At 40.5% G+C, this 26784-nt stretch overlaps 1 protein-coding gene across 1 annotated transcript in view; it reads right to left on the bottom strand.

The window, feature by feature from the left end:
- Positions 1-26784, bottom strand: part of LOC149218705 (serine/threonine-protein kinase ATG1c-like) — a 370274-nt gene that overhangs the window by 216572 nt on the left and 126918 nt on the right. The window contains exon 5 of the mRNA XM_089384128.1: positions 16920-16984. Coding sequence (XP_089240254.1) covers positions 16920-16984 — 65 coding nt within the window. The remainder of the gene's footprint in view (positions 1-16919; positions 16985-26784) is intronic.

Below are 26784 nucleotides of genomic sequence, written 5' to 3'. Positions count from 1 at the left end.
AGATTTTTGCTATTCTTTTTCGAGGACGAAATTGGATGGATGGATGAATTTTGATGTTTGGATCTCTTCATTTTTGTATCGGAGCTTCTATATTGGCATATGATGATTGGATATACTTGTTCTCACATGTGAGTGCTCTTTAGATGTTATTTTGTCCTTTTCTTATGTCACATGCATGTTGTTGGGGAAATTCGCTATACTAGGCTGAAATTTGTTGCTTTTCTTGTGTGAAATGGTGGAAATTTGTATTTTATTAGCGTTTCATCATGTCATCGGTCATGTTTGAATAAGCGAGTGCTCCTAAAGATATTTTGTTAAAATTTTATCTCGATAAGTCATCACATATTGAATATTGAAGTATAAAGACCTTGAAGCAATTGTCCCATGCCCTAATTGCCATGCGAAATTGTTCTAGAGGCCTCCTTGACCAAGTAAAATCACTCCAAGCATTGGAATCAACTTGACTCAATTTCTCCCAAAGGATCTCCATAGGTGATCACCTAAAAGCATATTTTTCTCACCTTTCTCTCTTTCTCTCTAGGCCTAACCTACATAGGTCACCTAGGGCATCAATTGTCTCACAATCTAACCATCCAAACACTTCAATTTTTGGTCCACAACTGCGTTGGTGTTTTCTCTAGAGGCCCTCTAAATTTGAAGCAAATCCGATAGTGGGATCTCACGATACTGCAAGCCCTAGCTAGAGGACGATTTCTTGCCCTAGGTTTCCCTTAGCTAGTGACCTCATCTGGATCATCGCATTTCATTCCAAGCACATTTGTCCATTGATCCTCTTCTCTTCCACAATTAGGCCAAGCCCTTCCTTGAGTGACCAATTCCTCTTACTTGACCTAATTTTGGGTCCACTTGGTCCTACGTGCTCCTGCAACTTTTTGAAGATAATTTCACAAAGACCATTTTGGAACCAAGTTTTCACAAGGGTTTCTAGGACTAGGTCCCTCCTTCATAAGTCTTATTTGCAAACCCTAGCCCTTGAAATCCCCTTGGCCCTTCTTAGAGAGCCTTACACCTTGCTTCTCAAGCAAGTAAACCATACAATTGAGTCTCTCTTACGAATAGGCCTTAGGAATCACTCCTTATCTCTTCATTGATTCATCCTTCTAGTGATTCTCTCTATTACCGGGTCTCCTCCCATCGGTGAAAGTCCATAAAGAGCAGGGAGTTTTAGCTGAAGTGACAGTGGGATATTGCTCCATTGTTGCCCTTGACCTAGTAGTTGTCCCTTTAGGATCCCCGCCTAGAACCCCTGCTAGTTTGAGCGGTAACACATCTAATAGAAGAAGAATTTGGTTAGGGTTTTGACCAAAAATCTTTGTGTCCCTATTGTTCTTGGTTGTCTTCATCGTGCATATGGTTTATTGTTCTATTTACATTTGCTTATTGTTATTGGGTGATTGAAAATAATAGGATAAAGTGATTGTTAAAGAAGAAGAAATTGTCTAAGTGATTGTTACAGCGTAGAACATTGAAAAATTAACAAAACGCATGATGTGCCTTACATAAGGCTTCCAGGTTACCAGAAGTTAGCGGTTGTAATCAAAAAGTAATATGTTTGGATGATAACGAAAAAGGAATAGAAGACTATGTATTCATATGACTACAATGTCAAAAGATTAAGGTAAAGCATCAATAGCCACAAGGGTTATTGCATCCTTTGCTTCTTCCCGAGCGAAAATGGGATGGAATTGTAATGGACTACATCACTAGATTATTTGGGTCAGCAATACAACATGATTCCATCATGGTGGTGGTGGTGGTGGATAAGTTGACAAACGCAAACATTTTGTTAAAATACAATCAACTCACAAAGCAATTAATATTGTTAAGATATTAATGAAAGAAATTATGAGGCCTCATGGCCTTCCTAATGTGATTGTGCCAAATAGAGCAATGAACTTCCCATCAAACTTCTAGTACAACTCGTTCAAAGCATTGGGCACCCAGTCAAATGTGAATATAGCTTATCATCTACCATCAAATGAGTGAACTAAGAGGGCTAAGTAGGTCATGAGAGACACGTCGTGAACAGTGTTATTAGAATTGTATAGAACCGAATCAGTTCACACTTGACTATAAACCTATTCTCTCACTTTACAAGGGAGGTTAGTTTTTGACCCTAGTCTAGTGAGACCTCCTCTAAGGCCTTATAGGAACGGTAATACTTGGGATACTTGGATTGATGTAGCATGTCCATAACTTTTCCATACCTACCACTTTCCACCATTCCCTAGATTTCATATCCATCCTTTGGGCTTATAGTCATTGGTCCATTGAGAATGGCACCCTCATATCCTCATCCTTAAGTCTGGGCCGAAAACTTTGTCCTAGAGGTTGATGCAGCTAAAAGAAAGGAAAATGCATAAAATGGCCACAATGAAAGAAAAAGAAATTTAAAATGCAAAATATATTCGGGACATTAATTAGCATGTGGGAAAACCTTAGCATGAGTTCTACCTCGCTCACTAGCCATCACCCTCTTCCTAAGCACTTGATGTTGTTGATTTCTGGCAGCATCGAATGTGCTCTAAGCCTCAAAATTTGCAGAGAGGCTAAGACACATGTATTCCACAATACCGAGAAATCGTTTTGAGAAATTCCACCTGGAGACAGTTTTATTAAAATAGTTAATTATTTTTAATGGGTACCTAAGTCTAAACTTAGGAAATTAAAATAATTAAAGGGTATTAATCAAAATGAGGGTGAAACTTCTAGAAGAAAACAAAGATCAATTCCAAATGATCTGAGCCATTGATTAGAATCTAATCTGGGTTATTGATTACTCAACTGGAAGATTATAAGGACTTCGATGGGCATTTGGAAAACACATCGGAGGGAGACCAAGAGATCGAATTTCTAAGAGAGGGAAGCGCAGCAATTGCTAAAGAGAAGATTGAAGCGATTTCTTGCAGTGAGGGGCAGGGATAGTTCCGGTTGGAGAGTTTCCTGATCCGGGAATACATCGTAGAGGAGGCAAAGAGAGATCCAGAAGAGGCAGCGCAGAGGCTACGCTGGGCAACGTAGGGCCACGCAGAGGCAACATAGGACCACGCAAAGGCTACGCTGGGCAACGTAGGGCCATGCAAAGGCAGCATAGGACCACGCAAAAGCTACCCTGGGCAGCGTAGGGCCACGCAAAGGCAACGCAGAGCTTCAGAGGGAGTCTGAAATTCAACTGGGAAGTCAAGTTCCAGAGCCAGAAGCAAGAGTGTGAGACCAGAGATCCAGAGGAACGAAGCTCCAAACAACAAGAGATCCGGGAAGAGGTGACGCAGATCCCCAGAGAGGTTGACGCAGAATTGTGTAAGCTGACGCAATAGTTGCGTGGGGCCAGCCATCTAGGGCATGGATCATTGTCAGATCACAAGTGATAGTGTGAGGTATTTCTCACTAATCTTCTGCCAGTCAAATCCTCTGTATTGCATAGTCAATAAGCCATCCAAAGATTGTATTCAGAAAACCACTGCTTAATATACAAACCCTCAATTGTTACATCGGTTTTCCCGCATTGGGTTTTTCCAAGGACATTTGTCCAAAAATAACGGTGTCATGTGTTGTGTATTTCTTTCTTGCTCAGTTTCTTGTTTCCACAGTTAATTTAATTAGTGAAGATTGCAGTGTATTAGTTTCGGTATTTGCTGTAGGATGCAATAAATAATTTGTTCAACAATTTAACAAATAGAAGATACTTAATCAGTGACTGCAATAGAAATTTGGGTCTTCCAAATTTTCACATGGTATCAGAGTTGCAGGTGAAGCAAGAGAGCAGAGTCGGAAGAGCACAGCACTGAAGAGGAGGGAAGTCGAAGTGTTGCGTAGGCAACAAATCGAATCCCCAGAAGGATTGCGCAGTCCAAGCAAGGGGGGCAAATTTTTGTGGGAATCTCTCTGTGAGTGAGTCAACAGAGAGAGATTTCCAGATCGAAGTTTTCCAGCGTCAGAGGTAGCGCAGAGCAATTTTCTGGTGAGACGCAGTTTTCTGCAGCAGTTGTTGGGGCAGAAAAGAATCAGAAGGAAGAAGGAGACACTATTGAGGAAATTTCTTCCTTAGAGAATTCCTAGCCAAGGAATTCAATTTCTCTATTGTTGAGTAGCAGCAAAGAGGAGTAGATCTACTAACTCCAACATGGAGTGTGTAGGCTAGCCTAGTGCTGCGCAGAGGAGAGAGGAGACAGTTTGACATTTCGTTGGCAAAGATGGCAGCTAGTGGGTTAAGAGATCAGGATCGGTTGGATGGTGCACCCAACTATGTGATATGGAAGGCAAGGAACTCATGCCTTCTTAATGAGCACGATTTCAAAACCTATGTCGACAGTGTGGTAGTTGTACCCACGGATCCAGATCCACTCAAAAAGTACCAAGGCTGAAATGTGAAGGCCAAACGATTGATCCTCGACGAAGTGAGAGATCGCGTAGTATGTTACATTGTTGGCAAGGATGCTGCCCGGTAGATGGGGGAAGCATTGGCTACACTATACAAAGGATCTTCCGAGCAACGAAAGATGTACTTGGAGCAAAATATGAGATCCACACAGATGCAGAAGGGGGAACGCATTGATTCGTTCCTTACGAAGCTTCTGGAAATCCGATACTCGTTGGCAGATGTGGGGTCAACACCTCAGCCTACCGAGATGGTGAGGATGGCCCTAAATTCTGTTTCAGAAGAATGGCAAGTATTTGTCCAGAGCATCCTGGGCGGAGAGAGATTCCTAGATTCGGAAGGGATGTGGACCACTCTTTAGCAGGAAGAGACAAGGAGAGACTTACTCAAATGAAAACTTGATAGCAGCAACAACAGTGGGACGAAGCTCAAGGAGGAGGAAATGAATGCAGCCCTTGCATCAAAGGGGCAACAAGAGCAATGGAGGTGGAATAAGGACATCTCAAAGATAAAGTGCTTTCGGTGTGGTGAATTTGGTCACTACACTACACAGTATCCTCTCAAGAAGAAGGACAAGGACGAGAAGCTTCAAGAAATCCAAGACTCGTTGGCAGTTGTGGGGTCAACACCTCAGCTTACCGAGATGGTGAGGCTGGCCCTAAATTCTGTTTCAGAAGAATGGCAAGTATTTGTCCAGAGCATCCTAGGCAAATAGAGATTGCCAAATTAGGAAGCGATGTGAGCCGCTCTTTAGCAGGAAGAGATGAGGAGAGACTTAGTCAAGTGCAAACTTGATAGCAGCAGCAGCAGTGGGACGAAGCCCAAGGAGGAGGAAGAGAATGCAGCCCTTGCATCTAAAAGGCAACAGGAGCAACTAAGGCAAAAGAACGACATCTCGAAGATGAAGTGCTTTCGGTGTGGTGAACTTGGTCACTATGCTACACAGTGTCCTCTCAAGAAGAAGGACATGGACGAGAAGCATGAACCGAAGGTTGCATCCACAAACATCGAGGTGGAGGAGTTTGCCATGATTTCCCAGATACCTTCAAGGGTGAGGTGGGGTGATCTAGAACTGTAAGTTCGAAAGAACTACAAATGGGCAAGATCCTTGAGGAATCCACCTCTTGGATCAAAACCTTGCTATAGGAGCCCATATCAGAAGTAGCAGCATGGACCAATGTTAGTTGGTGCAGAGGAGTGTCGGAGTGACAGTGCAGTGGCTAGGAGCGCCAGAGACTAAGAAGCGCAGAGAAAATTTGGCAGCAGTGCAGTTGGCACAATGTAGAGTCAGCAGCAGCGCAGAGGCTTCAGAGGGTCAGCACACAGACTAGCAGCAGTCAAAACTCCAACAACAGATCCATCATATTGAACACTTGTTCAATATTTTGGATGTTTTTCTGTTGTTGGTGTAGTAGCAACAACAATTGGAAAAGGTTGCAGTGCAGATGCAATGTTGGCAGTGGCAGTGATAGTAGCAGGAAAGATGCAGAACTTACGAGGGTTGCAGTACAGATGCAGTGTTGGCAGTGGCATGGTCAGCAGCAGTACAAATACAACATTTGCACAGTAGTTGGTGGGCAGTGATGTCAGACATCAGCAACGCAGAAGGAAGTGTTACAGAAAAGGGTGATGCTTCAGCAGGTTGCATTACTTGAGCACATTCCTCGCTAAGAGGGAGCGTTGATTTCTGGTAGCATCGAATGTGCTCTAAGCCTCAAAATTTGCAAGGAGGCTAGGACGCATGTATTCCACAATACCCAGAAATCGTTTTGGGAAATTCCACCCAAAGGCAGTTGTATTAAAATAATTAATTATTTTTAATGGGTGCCTAAGTCTAAACTTAGGAAATTAAAATAATTAAAGGGTATTAATCAAACTGAAGGTGAAACTTCTAGAAGAAGACAGAGATCGAGTCCAAATGATCTGAGCCATTGATTAGAACATAATCTGGGTCGTTGATTACTCAACTAGAGGATTATAAGGACTTCGATGGGCATTTGGGAAACACATCGAAGAGAGATCAAGAGATCAGAATTCTTAGAGAGGGTAGTGCAATAGTTGCTAGAGAGAAGATCGAAGTGATTTCTTGCAATGAGGGGCAGGGATAGTTTCGGTTGGAGAGTTCCCTGATCCAGGAATACATCGCAGAGGAGGCAAAGAGAGATCCAGAAGAGGCAGCGCAGAGGCTACGTTGGGCAGCGTAGGACCCGCACAGAGGCAACAGCGTAGGGCCACACAGAGGCAATGCAAAGCTTCAAAGGGAGTCTGAAATTCAACTGGGAAGTCGCGTTCTAGAGCCAGAAGTCGAGGTGTGAGACCGAAGAGCCTGGGAAGTCGAGTTCTGGAACCAAAAGTCGAGGTGTGAGACCGAAGAGCCAGAGGAACAAAGCTCCAGACAGCAGGAGATCCGGAAGAGGTGACGCAGATCCCCGGAGAGGTTGACGTAGATTTGCGTAGGCTAACGCAGTGGCTACGCAGAGCCAGCGTGGGGCCAGCCATCCAGGGCCTAGATCAATGTCAGATCACAAGTGATAGTGTGAGGTATTTCTCACTAATCTTTTGCCAGTCAGATTCTCTGTATTGGATAGCCAGTAAGGTATCCAAAGGTTGTATTCAAAAAACTATTGCTTAATAATACAAACCCTCAGTTGTTGCACCGGTTTTGCCACATTGGGTTTTTACAGGGACATTTGTCCAAAAATAACGGTGTCATGTGTTGTGTATTTATCTCTTGCTCAGTTTCTTGTTTCCGCATTTAATTTAATTGGTGAAGACTGCAGTGTATTAGTTTCGGTATTTGCTATAGGATGCAGTAAATAATTTGTTCAGCAATTTAACAACTAGAAGATACTTAATCAGTGACTGCAGTGGAAATTTGGGTCTTCCAAATTTTCACAGATGCTCCATCATATAATAAAGGAACCCTTGCATGTCCCAACCTTGATGAGTGAGAAACTTACTCATCATTAAGGGGTAAATAAATGTTAAATCATTAAAAGAAAGCTTGCACACCTAAGATATGGTCCTTATAAAAGCATTATCAAAAAGAAGTAAAAGGAATACCAGAGGGGTGGAAAAGGAAGGCAAAGAGAGAACTAGTGCTTCCACGATTGCAACCTCTTTACATCTATAGACTGAAAATGATGGTCGTCCATCTGTTGGTCCCATGGCCATAGCACCTTGCCTTGAAGTCCTTCCCTCCTTTGCCACTATTATTGCACCTATAGATGGAAGGGTTGACCTAGGACATGTCACCTCCCATTGGAAGTTGGAAACACCTAATAGGATCGACTATCTAGTCATCTCTAACACGGATAGGGAAAAATTTTACGGGACTTGGTCTAGTTAGATATTTGAAGGTGATCTTAGTTTAAAGTGTTATTATGCCCTTAACAATTAAGTATGGTCCACTATCATGCATCTATGGTCATTGTTCCTAATGATTGGTGACTTTCGCTTGATCTTGAGATGGTTTTTCCAGGTGGTTCTTCATATAGCAGCAAAGGCCTTTGAGCGAAACATTGTATGTCTCCACTACACCAATGTTATCGAAGTCAAACTAATGATAGAACTAGAAAACCCTCTAAAACAGGAACCAGTGAAAATCGATAAAAAAAAAATCGATCAACCAAAAACACACAAAATATTCAAATTGTAAAGAAACACATATATATTCATGCACATCGATATGAATCCAAAGCATTTATATACAAAAGAACAATAACTCTCATTTACATAGCATGTAAGGGTGCACATAACCAAAATAGCACCAAGTGCAATCCATCGCTGAATCGAAAATACATCAACAAATAGGCTCTAGATGGCCTCTAACATCCAAAAAAAATCATGCTACAACATATACCTACATATCATCAAAATCATTGCTCATATTGGGATCTTCGTCATTAAAATAAGATAAAAAATATGTAGCATGTTAAGTCAAGATTTTATGATGGGTACATTTTTAGTAGGGTCATGATAGAAGAGTTCGACGACCAACGCCACTAACAACAAGGTACATAGAGGCTTTGGTGCTCTTGATTAAATACTAGTTCAATACCCTCGCACATGACAAAATCTAATGGAAATGTTGCAATTCCCTCAATCTTGAAATCCTGGAAAACTATTAAGTTTGTTCGATTTCAGTGAGATCTAAAATTCTACTTTCTCCATATGAAATTGAATGAGGTCAAAACCACTCCCAAACAGCCTAAGTCAATTCATAGTAATGTTTAAGTTAAAAGATGAAAATGAAAGATAAAAGAGAATGTCACTTTTACTTTAGGAATTTAACATTAGCATGAATTGCATAGCAATAGTAGGGCCATAGGCTTGAATATTAAGCTGCCCCACTCAAAAAGAAATTGTTTTTCTCATAAGAAATTGTATTTGGAACATTTTTTATCACATTGTACGAAACTGGCCAGTTCGGTACAAAACCAGCATGTTCGGTAGTAAACCGGCCATTTTTTATTCTAGACCTTGAACCAAATTGATTTGACCCCCAAACCAATCATGTCGGTTGATTCCACCAGTTTTGATAACATTGCACTACACATCATGCCCAAGCCATTTCACACTTCTAGAGAGCAATGATGATGTTGCAAATGTTGTATTGCCCCTCCAAAGCAGAGCATTGGGTACCTTGATAACTCCAACATATGACTGACACCTCAAAGCACCACTAGATGCTAAAATGATGAGCTCCTCTTGCTTCGTATTAGATTTTCTTAATGTTGTACCTAGCAAACCCGACATGCCCCTAGGCTAGCCTTGACATTGTTTCATGGGCATGACTTTATCTAGAGTCCAGATGATGATGGTGACCCCAAGATGACAATGGAGTGCTTGTACTTGCACTTGGATCACCAACGTTAGAGAGAGATGATACCACGTCACCCATCTAACCTTTGAGAGGGTGACATAGGGCACCTAGAGCATGTTGTTGACATGTGGAGACATTTGGAGGCACTTTTTGAGGCCTTCTCAAGGATTGGAGTTGATTATGATGACAAGACATCCCACTAGCCCATCCATGCACTTTCATAGCATTTATGGCCCAAAAAGGGCATGATGTCATGCTTTGGGAGGATATCGACCCACATGCATGGGCTTTTATGGCACTATTTCATTGTTTTGAGCTATGGGATTGGATTGTAATCCCTGTCTTGGCAAACACTCAAAATTATACTTGTGTGGGGGCTTGTAGGCTAAAATTGTGTTGTAGTATGAAGGGATGGACCACATTTAAATAGATGATCCCTTCATTCGTTCATTTCATCATCACACTAGAGATTTCAGCCCTCTCTTCTAGGGCGCAACTTAGCCTTTGTCTATTTCACCGTTGATTTGGGGTAGCATCAAATGTGCTCTAGCCATGAAATTTGGTAGAGAGGTTGGGACACATGAGGTCTCCAACCCAAAAAGGGTTTGCGCAGATTCTAAACAGATCAGGAGATATTAAAATAATTAATATTATTAATGGAGTCCCTAAGTCTAAACTTAGGGAAAATAAAATATTAATGTGTATTAATATGAATATATGTTAGAGTGGTCCAAAAGACATGGATCAAGTCAGATCTAATCTTAGCCGTTGATTAGGGACTTAATCTCGGCCATTGAGATGTCAACAGGAAAAGTATAAGAGGAGGCTTGAGGGTCACTTGGAGAGCACACCAATGATCAGTCATTATATTCTCTAGGGCAGGCAGAGATTGTGTCGGGAGAGCAGCGCAGCAGCCAGGGAGGGTGATGTAGAGCCAGCAAGGACTCACGCAGGGCCACATAGAGGCAGCCAAGTGCTGCGCAGAGCACCAGAAGGGCCAACGCAGCTGACACACAGGGTCCCAAAGTTGACGAAGGGCCTCCTGGGGCTGACGCAGGCCTAGAAAGGCTGACACAGGGCCAGCATGAGACAGAGAAGCGCTGACGCAGTCTAGATTGGGCAGACTTGGGGTTGCAGGAGCAGTTTTGTGCTGAGGAGCTGCCGGAAGGGTTTTCTAGGGTTTCAGCAAGGAGATTTCTCTCAAACTATGAGGTATAGTTGCTAAGGAAATTCTTTGTTGGGTAGGCCAATTTCGGCACCCAGATTGTACTTTGATATTGCTTAATAAGAAAACCCTCGGATAGCTGCACCAGTTTTCCCACATTGGGTTTTTCCGGGGACATTGGTCCAAAAATAATGGTGACATGTGGTGTGTTTGTTCTTGTTCCTTTTAGTTGCTGATCTGTAATATGTTGAGCATGCACTTGTGTTCATTTTCAGTATTTACTTTGTAAATAACTTGTTAAAGGAAAAATAACAAGTAGGTAGGAATAAATCAAAACAAGTGCATGAAGGGTTTCTAGACTAAGTAAATTTAGAAACTTCAACATGGTATCAGAGGGTGATTGCAGATCACAGGAGGACTAAAAGACATCAGCCGAGCGGAGCAGTAGCAGCAAAAAATAGTTGTCCCAAGGTGACAGAAGTTGTTTCTAACAACGCAGAAGCCAAAAAGTGTGACGCAGAGCCAGCCAAAGCCACGCAGAAGAAGCCGGGAGCTGCGCAGAGCCTCTGAGAGGCCAGCGTTGCTGACGCAAGGCATCCTAGGGCTAACGCAGACCCATCATGGGTGACGCAGAGCTAGCATGAGGCAGAGAAGCACTGACGCAATTCACAAAGAGGCAGTTGCTAGGGTCTAGAAGGCTGCAGGAATATTGCAAAGTGGAGCTGGTGAGGTACTGTAGTCAGAACAGTACCTGACAGATTAGGGCTAGAGTTGTTACCGAGGGTTTCTAGCCGAAGAACCTGGATCAGCAGTGCAGTTGCAGAAGACGATTAGAGTAGGGCACATCTCAACAAGCGGTAGAAGGATTTCCAGGAGGGAAATCAGGACTTAGAGGGAGTCCAGAAGAGAACTTCTAGACGGGAAGTAAAGACTCAAAGGAGAATCGAACTTCGCAGTCTGGAAGGCCAAAATCTTATCAGTGCTAGATAGGAATCGTGTCAAGAACTTCGCCTTGAAGACGATAGCTATCCCAGTCGACCAAAATGATAATGACAAGTACAAAGAGGCGATGGCGAGGGCCAAGTGCATTATCCCTGATGGGGTCAAGGATCATGTGGTACCACATATAGCCGAGAAGGAAACAACAATTGAGATGTGGGAGGCTTTCAAGAACCTGTACCAACATACTTTTGTGCAGAGAGGGTCGTATCATATGAAGAAGGGTCAATCGATTGACACCTTCCTTGGAGGACTGAATGAGATCTGAGGCCAGTTGACTGCTATAGGAGTGACACCGGAGCAAGAGCTTATGGTGAGGACATCCCTGAATGTTGTCCCAGAAGATTGGGAAGTATTTGTCCAAAGTATCCTAGGCAGAGGGACTCTCCCACCTTGGGATGAGATGTGAGCAGCTCTTCGCCAGGAAGAGATCAGACAGCAATTGAAGACAAGTAGCAATAGCAAAGGGATCAAGGTCAAGCAAGAGGAGGAGGATGTGACCCTAGCATCTGAGGGAAAGCAAAAGAAGCGGAAGAAGACAGATCTCCCCAAGATCAAGTGCTTCCACTGTGGGGAGCTGGGTCACTATGCGACCCAGTGTCCAAGGAAGAAAAGTAAGGGAGAGTCTTCCAAGACTAACGCAGCGCCAGCACGGGAGAGAAGGAAGTTTTAACAGACAATGATTGTGCCATGAGTGCACACGCACCACTTGAGCGGAAGTGGGGAGACATCGAGCTGTAGTCATGTGGACTACAGGCGATGAGGGGCAGGATCCTTGAGGTACCTAGCCTCTTGGATTAGACCTTGCTATAGGAGCCCCAACGAGGAGTAGCAGAACTAGCTAAGTGGGTAGAGACGGATGCGGATGGAGCGACAGAGAGAGCTACAGTGCATGAGTCCCAAGACAGCGCAGAGCTAGCAGGTTGCAGCAGTGCGAGAGGCACAGGAGTATTGCACCAGTGCAGGAAGGCACAGAGAGGTGTGTAACGGTGCGAGATGCAGGGAGTTGTTGCAGCAGCGCAAAGGTCAAAGAGGGAGCACTTGTCAGCAGCAGAGGGAGCTTCAGCATTAGTGGGTGTCTCTAGCCCAACAAGGAGGTCAGTTGGGAGATCAGTTACTTACTTCTCAGTAACTGAGTTGCAGTGCAGCAGTGGGCAACACGATGCAGCATGATGAGAGGAGGTGCAGTGCGGATGCAGTGCTGGGAGAAAGGACCAGCAGCAGCACGGATGCAAAGGGAGCTGTCGTACAGATGCAGCAGCGACAGTGGCAGTGGCAGAACCATGGGCAGTTGTACAGGAGGCAGCAGTGCAGAGGATGTTGGGTAAGAAGGCCTAGCATCAGCATAGGTACCGGTGCCGGATGATCAGAGTAATACTCAGTGAGGAGTATTGCTAGAGCATAGTCCTCGCTAAGAGGGAGTGTTGATTTGGAGTAGCATCGGATGTGCTCTAGCCACAAAATTTGGTGGAGAGGTTGGGGCACATGAGATCTCCAATACCCAGAAAGGGTTTGGGCAAATTCAAAACAGATCAAGAGATATTAAAATAATTAATATTTTTAATGGAGTCCCTAAGTCTAAACTGAGGGAAAAAAAAATATTAATGTATATTAATATGATTCTGTGTTAGAGTGGTTCAAAAGACATGGATCGAGCCAGATCTAATCTTAGCCATTGATTAGGGACTTAATCCTCGGCCGTTGAGATGTCAACAGGAAAAGTATAAGAGGAGGCTTGAGGGTCACTTGGAGAGCACACCAGATGATTAGTCATTATATTCTCTAGAGCGGGGTTTGCTAAGAGAGATAGAATCAGTGATCGGAAGAGCAGCTGAGGGGCATTGAGTACAAAGAAATAGAGAAGGCAGAGATTGTGTCGGGAGAGCAGCGGAGCAGCCAGGGAGGGTGACACAGAGCCAGCAAGGGCTCCGCAGGGCCATGTAGAGGCAGCCAACTGCTGCGCAAAGCACCAGAGGGGCCAACGCAACTGATGCAAAGGCTCCCAGAGCTGACGTAGGGCCTCCTGGGCAATGTTGCAGGAAGCGTTCCCCCCCCCCCCCCCCCCCCGGTTCTAAGGCCCGAAGCGCATCCCGTGCGGATGCGTCCAGGAAGCATCCCCAGAAGCGCGCTTCCGCCTGTTTTGTACGCTTCCTGGAAATTTCCGAAGCTTTCCTCCGAAGCGCGCTTCATACAGCGCTTCGGCCGTACGAAGCATGGCGCTTCGGAGGGCAAAGCGTATGCTTCTGTACGATTCCGAAAAAGCGCCGCACTGTTTAGAAAATCGTTTTTTATTTTTTATTTGAGGTGAGTTTGCTTGTTGGGGGTGGGTCCACCTTGGGTTAGGGTGAGGAATGAAGGCAAAAAAAATATAAATATAGCAGATACTCGCTCATGGTAATGTTAAATTCTTAAAGTAAAAGTGACATTCTCCTTTACTTTTCATTTTCATCCTTTTACTTAAATTTTTAACATTACCATGAAATGACTCAGGATGTTTGAGAGTGGTTCCTGCATCACTGGACTTCATATGGAGAAAATAGAATTTCATATCCTATTCAAAATTCAGCAGACTTAACAGTTTTCAAAAATTCAGGATCAATGGAATTGTGGCATTTCATTAGATTATATCAAGTATGAAGGTATGCGATTACCATTTAATCAAGAGCACCAAGCCTTATATGTACCCTAGTGTTGGTGGTATTAATTGTTGAACTCCTTTGTCACGCGGCACGCCCTTAGCAAAGAATTACCTTTCAATCAAGTCAAAATCATCGATCAAGCATGTTAAGCTTTTTCTACCATATTTTAAGTCTTGAATTAGGTAGTTTGATCAAAATTGGGCAATGTTGACTAATATCCCTAGACAATCAAGGTAGAGGCAAAGGCTAGACAAGAGGAGAAGAATCTAAATTCTAGATGATTGATGCATCTAATGGTTGATGCTCGAATAATTAATCATTAATGTACAAGGGATGTTATATCTATCTTGATTTATGCAAAAATATGCATGTTTTCATGTCTTCTACAACTAATTTGGTATTTGGGATGTTTGTTTTGAGTATAAATGCAAAAAAATATAAATATATATATAGCAGACGCTTCGCTTCCTAGATTTTTGGAAAATGACGCTTCCATGTCCCCGCTTCCAAAAAACGTCCCCGCTTCGTCCCCACTTCGTGCAACATTGCTCCCGGGGCTAACGCAGGCCTAGAAAGGCTGACGCAGGGCCAGCGTGAGACAGAGGGGCTAACACAGTCCAGATTGGGCAGACACTGGGGTTGCAGGAGCAGTTTTGTGCTGAGGAGCTGCCAGAAAGGTTTTCCAGGGTTTTAGCCAGGAGATTTCTCTCAAACTGTGAGGTATAGCTGCTAAGGAAATTCTCTGTTGGGTAGGCCAGTTTTGGCACCCAAATTGTACTCTGATATTGCTTAATAAGAAAACCCTCAGATAGTTGCACCGGTTTTCCCACATTGGGTTTTTCCGGGGACATTGGTCCAAAAATAATGCTGGCATGTGGTGTGTTTGTTCCTGTTTCTTTTAGTCATTGATCTATAATATGTTGGGAATGCACTGGTGTTTATTTTCAGTATTTACTTTGTAAATAACTTGTTAAAGGAAAAATAACAAGTAGGTAGGAATAAATCAGAAAAAGTGCATGAGGGGTTTCTAAACTAAATAAATTTAGAAACTTCAACATTCACTACTTGTGGAGATGTAATTTAGATGGAGCATTGCTATTGGAGATTGGCTTTTGCATCGAAGATGACCTTTTGGGATTGAAAGGTCTTTTCATGGAAGAAATTATAAGTTGATTGCTGATTTTTATTGTTTTGCATGTAAATAAATTAATACTCGGGTTTTTCTATGATCCATGACTAAAAGCATATTTTTGTGGGTAATCTTGGTTAAATTTTGCATGTCAAATATTTTCTTCCTTGAAATCCATAAGATAACTACTAGTGTGCATCTACTATTTCATTTCTCCTCTCACAAAAAAGATAGCTAGGGTTTTATCAAGTGGAAAACAATTTTTCCCCCTTCAATCCTATGTCATTTATCTCCTAAAGTAGCACAGTTGCCCTAAGACACCATCACCCAAGTAGGATTAGGCATTGGTGAATTTTGTGTTAATCGAAACCTCCAAAAACTGAAAATTTTCTTTCTTTTATTTTTCCTAGGCTTTTAAGGCAAGCTGCTAGGGTATTTTCCTAGGGACGAATTGATTCTAGGCCTCTTGTCGATGTATGTTTGTGGATGAATACCTAAGATTCATCTCTCTTTACCTTTTAAACACAAAATCAAGCTTCATTAGTAGTAAATCTTCCCCTTAGAGGGCTGACGTCATCTTTTCCTAGTCGATTTTGTGTCTTGGAAACACTATCCCTAGTCTACCTTCAACTTGAAGCCTATTTTGAGGGTTTATTCTATTGCTCTGTTGATCTAAGTTTCTATCAAACCTTTTCCTTGACTTTTATATGTCTAGGTGTTCCCTTATTGCTGCATATCAAGAAGCCCTAGTTTATATAAGCCTTTATCTAGCCTAGGTGCATGATACATTGCTCCCTCATCAAAAAGAATTGAGCCTTGTCCAACATAGAGTATCTTCACCTAGTCTATTTTCATCACCTTGAGCCCTACATTTAAGAGTATTCCTATAGGTGAATACTAGGAACTTAGGAAGCCTCCCTTGTGAAATTCCACTAAAAAGCGGGAGGAGAATTGTTGACGTGATACTGGAAATATCTCCTCATTGTTGTTACAAAGTCTGGCCTTCAGCTTGTGAATTCCATCACAAGGCCTGCTAGATTTCACGGCAACAAGCCCAACACAAGTTCCTGTGCTTTAAATTGTGATGCCATGAAAGGATCTAAATGGTCAGATGCAAGGTATGAACTCAACAGCACTAATACCATTCTTGCTAAGATATATCAAAAAAGGGTGATTCAGGAGTCCCCAGCTAGAAGATAAATATACTGAAGATATGATCCCTTGAAATATGCTGTATGGTATCTTGATATATTGTGGGGTATTATGTCCTTGACACTCGAAAATGAGCCCATGTAAGTCCAGCAGTCGCTGTTACTTATTCCATTATGTTCTTAAAAATCCACGACTTTTGAAAGCCCGCTGTTTATGACATAAAATTACCCTGAATCTTCTGTATTGTTCCTTTTGGACACAACTAGTATCTTTTTGATATACATATACCTGTAAGGTTATGCGGCTCTGTAAGGATCTTAATATCCAACATATTTTGTAGGAGGTTAAAAGCAGTAAATTATGCATGGGAAACTTTGAAAAAAACTTATGCATGGAAAACCCTGAAAAAAACTTATGCATGAGAAAAGCTGTTACTATTATGGAGAAATGAATAGTATCCCTTCCACATGGGATGTTGCATAGTCTAATTGAGTGGATAAAATAAATGCAAAAATGCACTTTAAAAGGGAAAACTGCAATTTCAGAACAACAAAATGGTAGCAACATGATTAACACTGAATAATTGACAATGAATATTTGCAAAATCCAACCTGGCGAACCCGAAGTCTGCAATTTTCAGTACTGCATTCCTGTCATTTGTTGAAAGTAGAAGATTCTGTATCATCCCAGAAAGGCATCAAATATCAACCATCAGAAACCTTTGAAAGACCATTATCATCTAATAAATTTTGCAAGTCAGTAATAACAAGAAGCTAGAAATAAAAACATAATCTTAAAATAATATTACACTATCCTGAGATCCTGAGAGAGCATATACTTGAAAACATGTAGTGTTGATGCTAAGGGCCAGTTGCTCATCCATCCCAATTCCATCTAATCAATCAGAGACATCCTCCCCTAGATTGTAGAAAATGGTAACATATGTATAAACCATAAAATATGGTTATCTTGCACACATGACCCCATAGGCTTCTCCCTAGACAGATCCCAAGAATAGGGAACTTCTTTCCCTTCAACCTCAACTGTTAAAGGCCAGTTTATACTACCATAAGGGAACATCTGTAAATACCAATAGAATGCCAAATGCTTTAATATTTCAAGGTATGCATCAAGTATTATAATAAAAATCCCTGTCATTGGAACTCTCTTAGTTCTCATTCCATCCCAAACATTTTTCTTGTAATCTCGTGTCCTACATCACTAACATTGTCGATGTTCACACTGTTACCGCCCAAACCCTCACTTTAAGCTGGCTCTCCTCCAACGCAAGGGTGGTATCCCTAGAACAAGATTGCTAAAAATATGCAATGGAAGCCCAAGGTGAAAAGAAGAGTTGATATTTAGAAAAACGGAAAATGTAATATGGTTTTTTATAAAGCAATGGGTGGACCAAGACAAGTGCCAACACTAAATAGGGAAAATGAAGTCAAGAGAGAGATCTTATTGGGCCGTTTATGTGATTAAGGAAGATATAGCACAAATGAAGAAACTGCAGCAGTCTTATCTTGCTACCCACTAAAACAGAAATTACTTGTGAAGAATCCAGATGAAGAAAAACCTCCAAACATGTATGAGGTGTGTCTGCTAAAGGATAATGTAAATTGCAACTAATCTGAATCAAGGAAAAAGATACGTAGAGACATTTCCAGCAATAAACACAGATTTTAAAAGGGGAATGAACCACAATTAAACTTCTTCCAAACAAGGAACAACGTTAACCAGATTATGGCCCTTCACAGCACGTTTGATGCAAGAAATCCTATAATTAGTCTTCAGCAATATCAAACCCAGAGCATGTGCCTCAACAAGAGAAGCCCCAACTTCCATTGTCTTCAAGCAACTAAGCTCCAAGGAGGATCTATGCAAATCCAACCATCATTACAATTGAGGAAGGGCTACTCTTTATATGGAATCTAGCTCAACTTCTTTACAATAAAATAATAATACACAATTTAAGATCCATTTTAATAACATGGGGTATTCTAGATCCATGCTTTCCTCCAAGGAAACCCACAAAATAACATATCATAACCAACTCATATCACAAGTAAATCAATTATAAGCAAGCCATTCTAAAATACATGTATTCACTATTCATGTCTAAGAGCAAAATGAAATTCTAGTAATTGCAGAGCGGATTCTCAGTGTTGATAATATTGGTATCAGATCGGATCCCATCTTATCGGCAATATATATATAAAAAATATTTTTTCAAATTTTTAAACATAGCTGATATTTCAAAATATGGCGATATTTTAATATTTTCAAAATATCACGATATTTTATATTTTTATCACGATATTTTCTCGACGATATATCATTTTGCCGAAAATATCGTGATATATTGGAATACGATATTATCAACACTGGTTTACGTTTTTGCAGATCTTTACGGATCCGAAACTCTCTGTATCAAAGACTCGGTTGAAGGCCAATCTGGGAACGCGTTGGAGGTTAGGGTTGTGATGATCTGCGGCTCCTTTCTTCCAGTCGAAGTGAATCTGGGTCTTGATTCAAATCCATTAACAGCGCCAAGATGCCAAGATCAAGATCTACACCTTTCCTTGCCCAGCGATCGATATCTTTCATCACATATGCATACGGAAAACAGATCTATCCTCGGATGTGATTTATATATGAACGACGAGGGTTCTGACAGGAAGTCAAACTTCTGGATCTACATCCTTGTTTTGTCTCTACATGAAGAGAGATTTGGAGATCGATATTGTTCTACGGATCCCACGGAATTGTGCATCTTAGCACTGAATAGGGGTTGCAGAAGCCCCAATACTTTGTCATCATCCCAGATGCGGACTCCTGCACTATTATTAACACAAAAGGAAAAAGTGATGCCCCTAAATCTCAGTCAGATACACAATCTCCACGACAAGAGACGGTGATAGATCAGAAGATCAATACCATGGTTAACCAATCGACGGATTTCAATGACAGAACCCCAATTTGTTTGCATCTTGTGCAAATCCAGACAAACGAAGGTGATCTTCAACAGTTTTCGTTTCTCCTACACAACCCATGGATCTCAGCTTTTACCCTGGGATCTCTCGATATCTATGAAAAAAGAATCTATGCTGAAGTGAATATCACCAGATCTGCATCTTACTCTCAAGTCACAAGATCTAAGCCCACAAATGGGAAATTCCCATTATACTTATCAGATCCCCGTGCGAGGCTTGCAAAACAGGGCCTCTGGTTACAATTTTTATACCACATTTATGATCTCCTGCCCTATAATGGTGTCAGGATTCTCGCAGGAGGGTTTTTCTACAGATGTTCTGGGGTCGCAGTATACAATCGGTTGTGGGAGGCAAGCGATAGGTTCCTTGACATCATCATTCTCGCCAATTCAGAATAAGTCAGGGTCTTACTAGAACATGGGAAGATTGACCAGTAGACATCAATTCTAGGATCATTGCCTTGGGGATGCAAATAGCATACGACAGTGGGAGCTAGGAGTCAAAGACGAAAGTGTCCTCAACCTACAGCAAGCAACAAAGACTGGTCGAGAACGTTGTCCAGCAGAGAACATTTCAAGGCTAGATCTTGAAGATCCAATGTCAGATCCACCTGAAGGAGCGTCGATACATCTTTTTATCAGATCACTTGAAGGGAAATTTGTCTATTTAAAGATCGGGAGTTGGGAGGGGATAAAAACTCTCAAACAAATGATTCAAGAAAATATGGGTATACCAGCTAGTCTTCAATTTCTTATTTATGTAGGTAAATTTTTACCAATGTTCCACCAAGACTCTAATGTGGGGAGACACAGGTGCGGGGAGATGCACAGGGGGGACGTGTGGGAGTACCCTCAAATTTTAGGAAAACTTTGGGGGTGCGGGGAGACATCGGGGTATATATATATATATATATATATATATATATATATATATATATATATATATAACTCAAGTTCATATTCATTGTTCAATAATGAAAGCAAAATATTAAATACACTAATAGTAATATGGATACCAATACATTGAAAATTGAAATTTCATCCACACATAAAATTTAAATTCATAATTGAATTAAATAATGACATACATTGATCCATCCTCATCATTCATTTTTATACATACATCATTCATATGACATACTCATTATTCACCCATACCATGAGATTCAATAAAAAAATTCAATAATGAAATATTCAAATACATTGACCCATATCATTCATCAGTGTACAATCTACATTGATTTAAAAATTAAATTCGTCATTCATCATTCTAGAATCTAAATTGAAAGCAAAACATACTAGTATATACTATATACTAGATAGTGAAGTTTTGAGGGGGGGCGCCCAAACGCACCCCACCCCTTTTGGGGAGTCTCATCCCCCACATTGGGGAAACGCACCCCTTGCGTCTCCCCAAGACTCCCCAAAAAGGGTGCGTGGGGAAACGCGCCCCCAGTAGACTCCTCGTCCAGGGTGCGGGGGTGCGAGGAGTGCATGCACCCGACCCTAGGGGATGAGTCCCCATGGAACACTGAGTATTACAGGAGGAACACAACCTATACGATTATAACATTGGACGCGACTCAACCATCTTCCTTAATACACGACTTCTAGGAGGATGTCCGAGAACAAGCTCTAAAGGTCCAACTGCTTTCAAAGATTTAGTCAAATGAAATATGGAGCCACAAAAACAATCAAAAAAGCCTCCCACTACTCTTGGTCCCTACATTGTGCAGCAGATGACCCAAGTGCCAACTTTGACAATTACATTGCCTGAGGTAAATGAGATCCATGATGAATTTCTTTCTAAAGTTGTGATATGCAGATTCAATGGGTTCTGGCCCAAATCAGAGGCCCTACATCAATGGATCTTTTCCACATGGACAGAAAATTGTGACATCCATTTATGCTCAAAAGGTTTCTTCATTGTCAAATTCGACACTGCAAAAGATAGGGAATATGCTTTACATGAGGGACCATGGTTTTAGGGTAATGCAGGCCTCTTCATAACACCATGGTTTCTAGATTTTGATGCAAATACCATGGTGGTTTCCAAAATGCCAGTGTGGGTAAGGTTACATAACCTACCTTTGCATTTTTGGCATCATAAATTGGTAGGAATTGGGAATGCCCTTGGGAAATTTTTAAAAGTAGATGCAGACCGCCTCACAAAGGATATCTTCACTTTTGCTAGAATCTGTGTGGAGGTAGACCTTAGTAAAGGATTACCAAATCGCATCTTGTTATATCACAACAATTAGCAGTGGTCCCAACCCCTTGACTATGAGAATACGACCTTCAGATGTCGTCTATGTCTTCAAACTGGTCATCTTCAAAGTGCCTGTCCTCAAAATAAAAAAGAAAGAAAAAAGAGACAACCACAAAAGCCAAAAGGATGGCAGTTTTCTGACCCACATGCAACTGAAACAAAAGAAGAAACTACAGCAAATACCACAAATAACAATGCTCAAAATTCCCAAGACACCACACAGAAGGACATGTCAGAACTCAACTTAGCATTAGTTCCAATACCTCCTGAACAGTAACAACAGATTGTGAAGACTACCTCAGAAAAAGAAGCAATCAGTACCAAACGAACTCACGCATCAGATGGCTCGGACTCAGAAAAAGAAATCTCGTCAAATATAAACGAGTCTCAAAAGACCATTATATCATCCACACCCAACTCTAGTGGTTGGCGAAAAGTGGGAAAAAAGAAAGATAGGAAAGAGTAGAATAGTGTAACTCTCTGATGAGTTCTTATTGATCTACTATATGTAATTTTGTTCACTTCATTTTGAATAAAATTGTGATTTTTCCTTGAGAAAAAAAATAAGCAAGTCATGCCACATGTCTTCATCCTTAAAAACATGCTCATGCAAGCCCATGCAAGGTGTCATTTGTCCTCTTCTCCTTGAACACCTCAATAATAACATCCATCAACTACTCTTCATTAAAATAATATATTTGCCAGGTCAAATGGAAGGGACCACTCTCCAAGAGGCTCCTTGTTCAACAAATAAAGTAAAATATTCACCACATGAGGTGCAACCTTGATCCTTGTGCATAATGGAGGCCTTGCGACCACATTGACTCATCAATATATATTATAAAATAACCTATGTGTGCTCATCCCGTTGACTAGTCAAGTGTCAACTACCTCATGAGCAGAGTACAGATCAGAGCAGCCAATTTTTTCAGAATTCATCATCATCATTGTAGCTTTTGGTCTCCAGTTGTATTACAAATTTTGTAGCCTTGTGGGACATTATCACTACAAAATTTCCCTAGGCTTGTTATGTTGTGTTTAAAGAAATAATAGAGGTAACCACAAACCTACTTTTGAGATCAGGATCTAGCCTTCCTAAAGCTTAGAGAGGGCTCTCTCTTAATGATTTAACTTTGTTGAGTTAATCGATTTTAGGCTAGTTATGAAAGCTTGATTTGGTTTTGATTTGTTGGTGGAATTACTGACTTAGATGGATAGAAGACAGTGTATTTACCATTGGGCTATGGAGTCAAAATGTCAAGAAAACAGGACTGACTCAAGTTCTAAAGATAGTGTCCACAGGGCAAGGTAGTTGAGTAATTTCAAATCTTTTAGGCTAGATGGTGAAGTGATTTTTAATCGGGATCAAGGAGCAATTAAGGATTCCTCAAAACGGATAATGAAGGAAATGATAGAGGTCAATCGAAATTAGCGAGCAATAAAGAATTCCCTACTATGGATATCAGAAGAAACATCAAAATGAATAACAACTCAGAACAGAGTGTAATTAAATATATTCAGCAATAATATTCATGTTATAACATTTAAATTTGGAAAACATACAAGTTTATGGAATACTTAAGAAAATAACAATTTGAACAATTGAAAGATACTTCACTGAAGTTGCCCAACACATGAATCCTATAATGCAATGCCTTTATTACTTGTCCAATCTGTTGACTTGAAAATGGTACAATAAACCCTCAAGTTGTAGATGAGTTCCACTATAGAAATGTTAAGAAATCCACCCACAATACTTCAAATTATGAAGTATTTATACAAAAAACTATTACAAAATATCCTAAACTGATTTAGGAATTATTCAAGGAAAAAGAAATATCTTCATGCAAGAAGATAGAGACACCTAGGAAACTAAAGGCTAAATGTCCCTGCTTTTATTGATTTTGTTGTTTGTTGTTTTGATCTTTTGCTGCTTTCTCTCTTTTGTTGTTGCTCTACACTAGCTTTATCTTTAAACTCTGTTTTTGACTTTTAAACTTTGCCTTTCACCTGATACTCTTTAACTTAACTAATCTTTTACTCTTTACTGTTTTACCTTGATTGCTCTTGACTGCTATGTTTTCACTGTTTTACCTTTCATTTTCACAGTAAATCATTCAACTTTTCCCAAGACTCTGCATCTGGTAATTTAATCTTTACCATTCTTCTGAAGATTTCATCAGCCTCTGTGTATTTTGCAAATGTAGGTTTGTTGATAAAGAGATATTTTACCTCATGTTGGAGGTAAAAGAGATTCTCAGTAGTCCGATAGAGCACTTTTCCTATTGGAATTCCTGTCATGGCTAGATTGTTTGCTTGTTCCTTTGCCACTTCTCTGATTTTCTTATCATAGTCTTCATGCCTCATCAACCTGTCATTAATCACCAACGGATTAGGCAGACCTTTATGCCTCAAAACATCAAATTTCATCGTTGAATTAGGCAGACCTTTATGCCTCAAAACATCAAATTTCATCATAAATCTGGTTATTGCAAGCTCCATGACATTTCTCCTCAAGCTGTATCATCAGATTCCTTTTGGTGATTACTTTCTTCACTTCTAGAATTGTTTCAGTCTGTCACTTATGCCAATCTCTTCCAATTCCTGTTTGTTCTTGGAATTAAGAAACTTAATGATTTCATTGGCCTCCTCTGGCTTCTTACCAAGTTCTTCCTTAACTTTTTGAATAGCTTCAGTTGCTTCCTTGATTAAATCCTTCTACTCAAAGATGACTTGGATGGATGGCCAAATATCATTAACAGAGTTAATGATATTGGCCCACAGTTGTTGCTTTGCTTGGGCAAGTGGTTCTTTCAATGTCAATTCTTTCTCTAACTTTTGTATTCTCTCAGTCAATCTGTTTGACTTCTGTGTTTCATTTTTATGCATGATTTGTGCCAACTTCTTTTCATCTTCTAGACTTTTTATTTGATCTTTAAGTCTATTTATTTCATTTGTTTGGATGGACATATCTTGCATAGCTTTGATTAATTTACCTGCTTCATCACTAGGATGAGCTGCTGTTGTAGATGATTCTGTAACTGATGTAGTTGCTGATGTAGTGGGAAGTGTTGTAGCTACTGGAACTGTTGTGGCCGTTGAAGCTGCTAAAGTAGAAGGAACTGTTGTAGTAACTGTAGGAATAGTAGTGACAGTAACTGCTTCCATGCTGGCCTTTTTCTCCTGCACTAACTTATCCATCTCATTTTCCATTTCTGTTAATTGAGCAGTTAACTGAAGAATGAGGTTCATCATCTCATATTTTTGGTTTTGATTCTCTAGAACTTCCTTGGTCTGTGGATGTTCAGTAGGAGGCAATTTTAGTTGCTTCTTCAATGCAGCAATGTCTGCATTCTTTTTCTTAATGAGTTCTTCTGCACCTTTGACATTCTTTGGATCATATCCCATTTCAATAACCAAATCTTCAAGGGATTTAATTATGTTATCTTTAACTTGTGAGGATGCCATCTTAGGTTTTAACTATGCTTTGATATTCTCTAGAGAATTTTGTAGTTTTTGTACATTCATAGCTTTGTCGATCATAGTTGAGTATAGCATTTCTCCTGCTTGCTTATGAAATTCTATTTGGTCTATAGGATGAACATCTTTGGCAGGAATATCATAATCTGTCTTTTTGTAATCTGCTGATGACTTAGGATGTTGTACTGTGGGCTGCAAAAAGGTCATCTGCATTTTTCCTGTCTTATAATCAAATGCAGAAAGTAATCTGTTCTGGCCACCAGGAGTCTGTTTCAAGTACTGTGAATATATTTCAGCTTTTATTTCTTCATTTTTGGCCTTAATATCTTTGTATCTTTCTTTGATGTCTATTTCTCTGTCCATTGGTTCACTTGAAGAAGAGACTTCAACACTATGTTGCTTCCTGATGATCTGAGCACTAGAAGTTGAAGGCTAATGAGTTTCCTTTGAAACTGATGGAAGTGCATTTTCTTTAATTACAGTGTCTATATCAATGATCTCAATTGTATCAATTACTTCTTCTTGCTCATTTACTGGATTCAACTTTGTTCTTTTTCTATACATTATTTCAAATTTGTTATTTGTTGTATCTTTGTTTGAGCAAGAACCTTCTTCTCTAGTCCTTTTTTCATTTCTGTCCTGTAGGGCTGGAGTATGTAGAATGGAACTAGTATCCACCTGCTCCTCCATATCCAGTAAGGTGTTTTCCAACCACTATGACTGGTTGGCATATCTTTCAATCTCTGGCTTGGACTCATGCATAAAAGGGTTCAATTTAAACTTGAGTCTCAGTTTGTTTATGACACCCAAAGGATCATACTGTCATTTGAAACTATCACTGAACTTCATTTCTTGTAAACATCTTTTTGCTTCGTCTCCAGCATCCCTATTATTGCAGATAAAAGGACCAAGCTGGCTCTTGATTTTTGACTGTGTTTTCTCTTTGGCTGATAGAAAATTAGCATCATCTGAATTTATGATCTGCCTGATATATTCTAGTGCAAATATCCTCAAGGGGAGATATTTAGGCAGCTTAAACGGAGTGAGTTGACATCCATACACCCTGATTTCAGTGTACTTCTGGTATAAATACCAGTCTCATGTTCTACTGTGTTTTGACAACTGTAAAACTTTCTTTATTTCATCAATGATCCTGGGTTGATTGCTACTGCTTAGCATGCTAAAAACTAGTTGAACAAATGAATCAATGAAATCCTTGTAGCTGAAATCAGTGGAATATTTTCGGATTAAGGCTGTCCAAAACATAACAGATCTAGGATTTCCCTTAGTGTCCAGTTTTTGGATGTTAACTGTAAACCTTTCTGATTGGAAATATAGAAACATATGGAACAATACTGAAGAGTATTTGAATACTCTTTCATCTAGCAATCTGATCAATTGATCATGGATTCTATCTGCTAAGAATTGGGCAAAATTGAAAACTGTAGTTGGAGGCTTGCCTAGGCAAAAAATAGAAAGGAAACCAAGTATAGGTTCATCTACATGTTCATCAGTAGTATATCCTAGAATATAGGACAGCATGGTTACAATTTGTCTAGCTCTCTCAGAGAAAATGGTGGCAGAATATGGAGGGTTGTCTGTAGGAACTTGAGCTTTTTCTAGGAGGAAAGTCTAAAGAATTTGGGATCTCTTGGGAAGGTCCAGCTTTAGGTACAGATCAATTAGGTTTTCAATAGAAAATGGGGCTTCATTAGGCTTTGGCTGGATCTGC

This window comes from Pinus tabuliformis, chromosome Q, assembly GCF_031772625.1.
Source record: "Pinus tabuliformis cultivar Carrire ecotype Pingquan chromosome Q, CPIR1, whole genome shotgun sequence".
Lineage (NCBI taxonomy): Eukaryota > Viridiplantae > Streptophyta > Pinopsida > Pinales > Pinaceae > Pinus > Pinus tabuliformis.
Note: the sequence above shows the minus strand (reverse complement) of the source record. Positions and strands in the feature narration are given on the sequence as shown.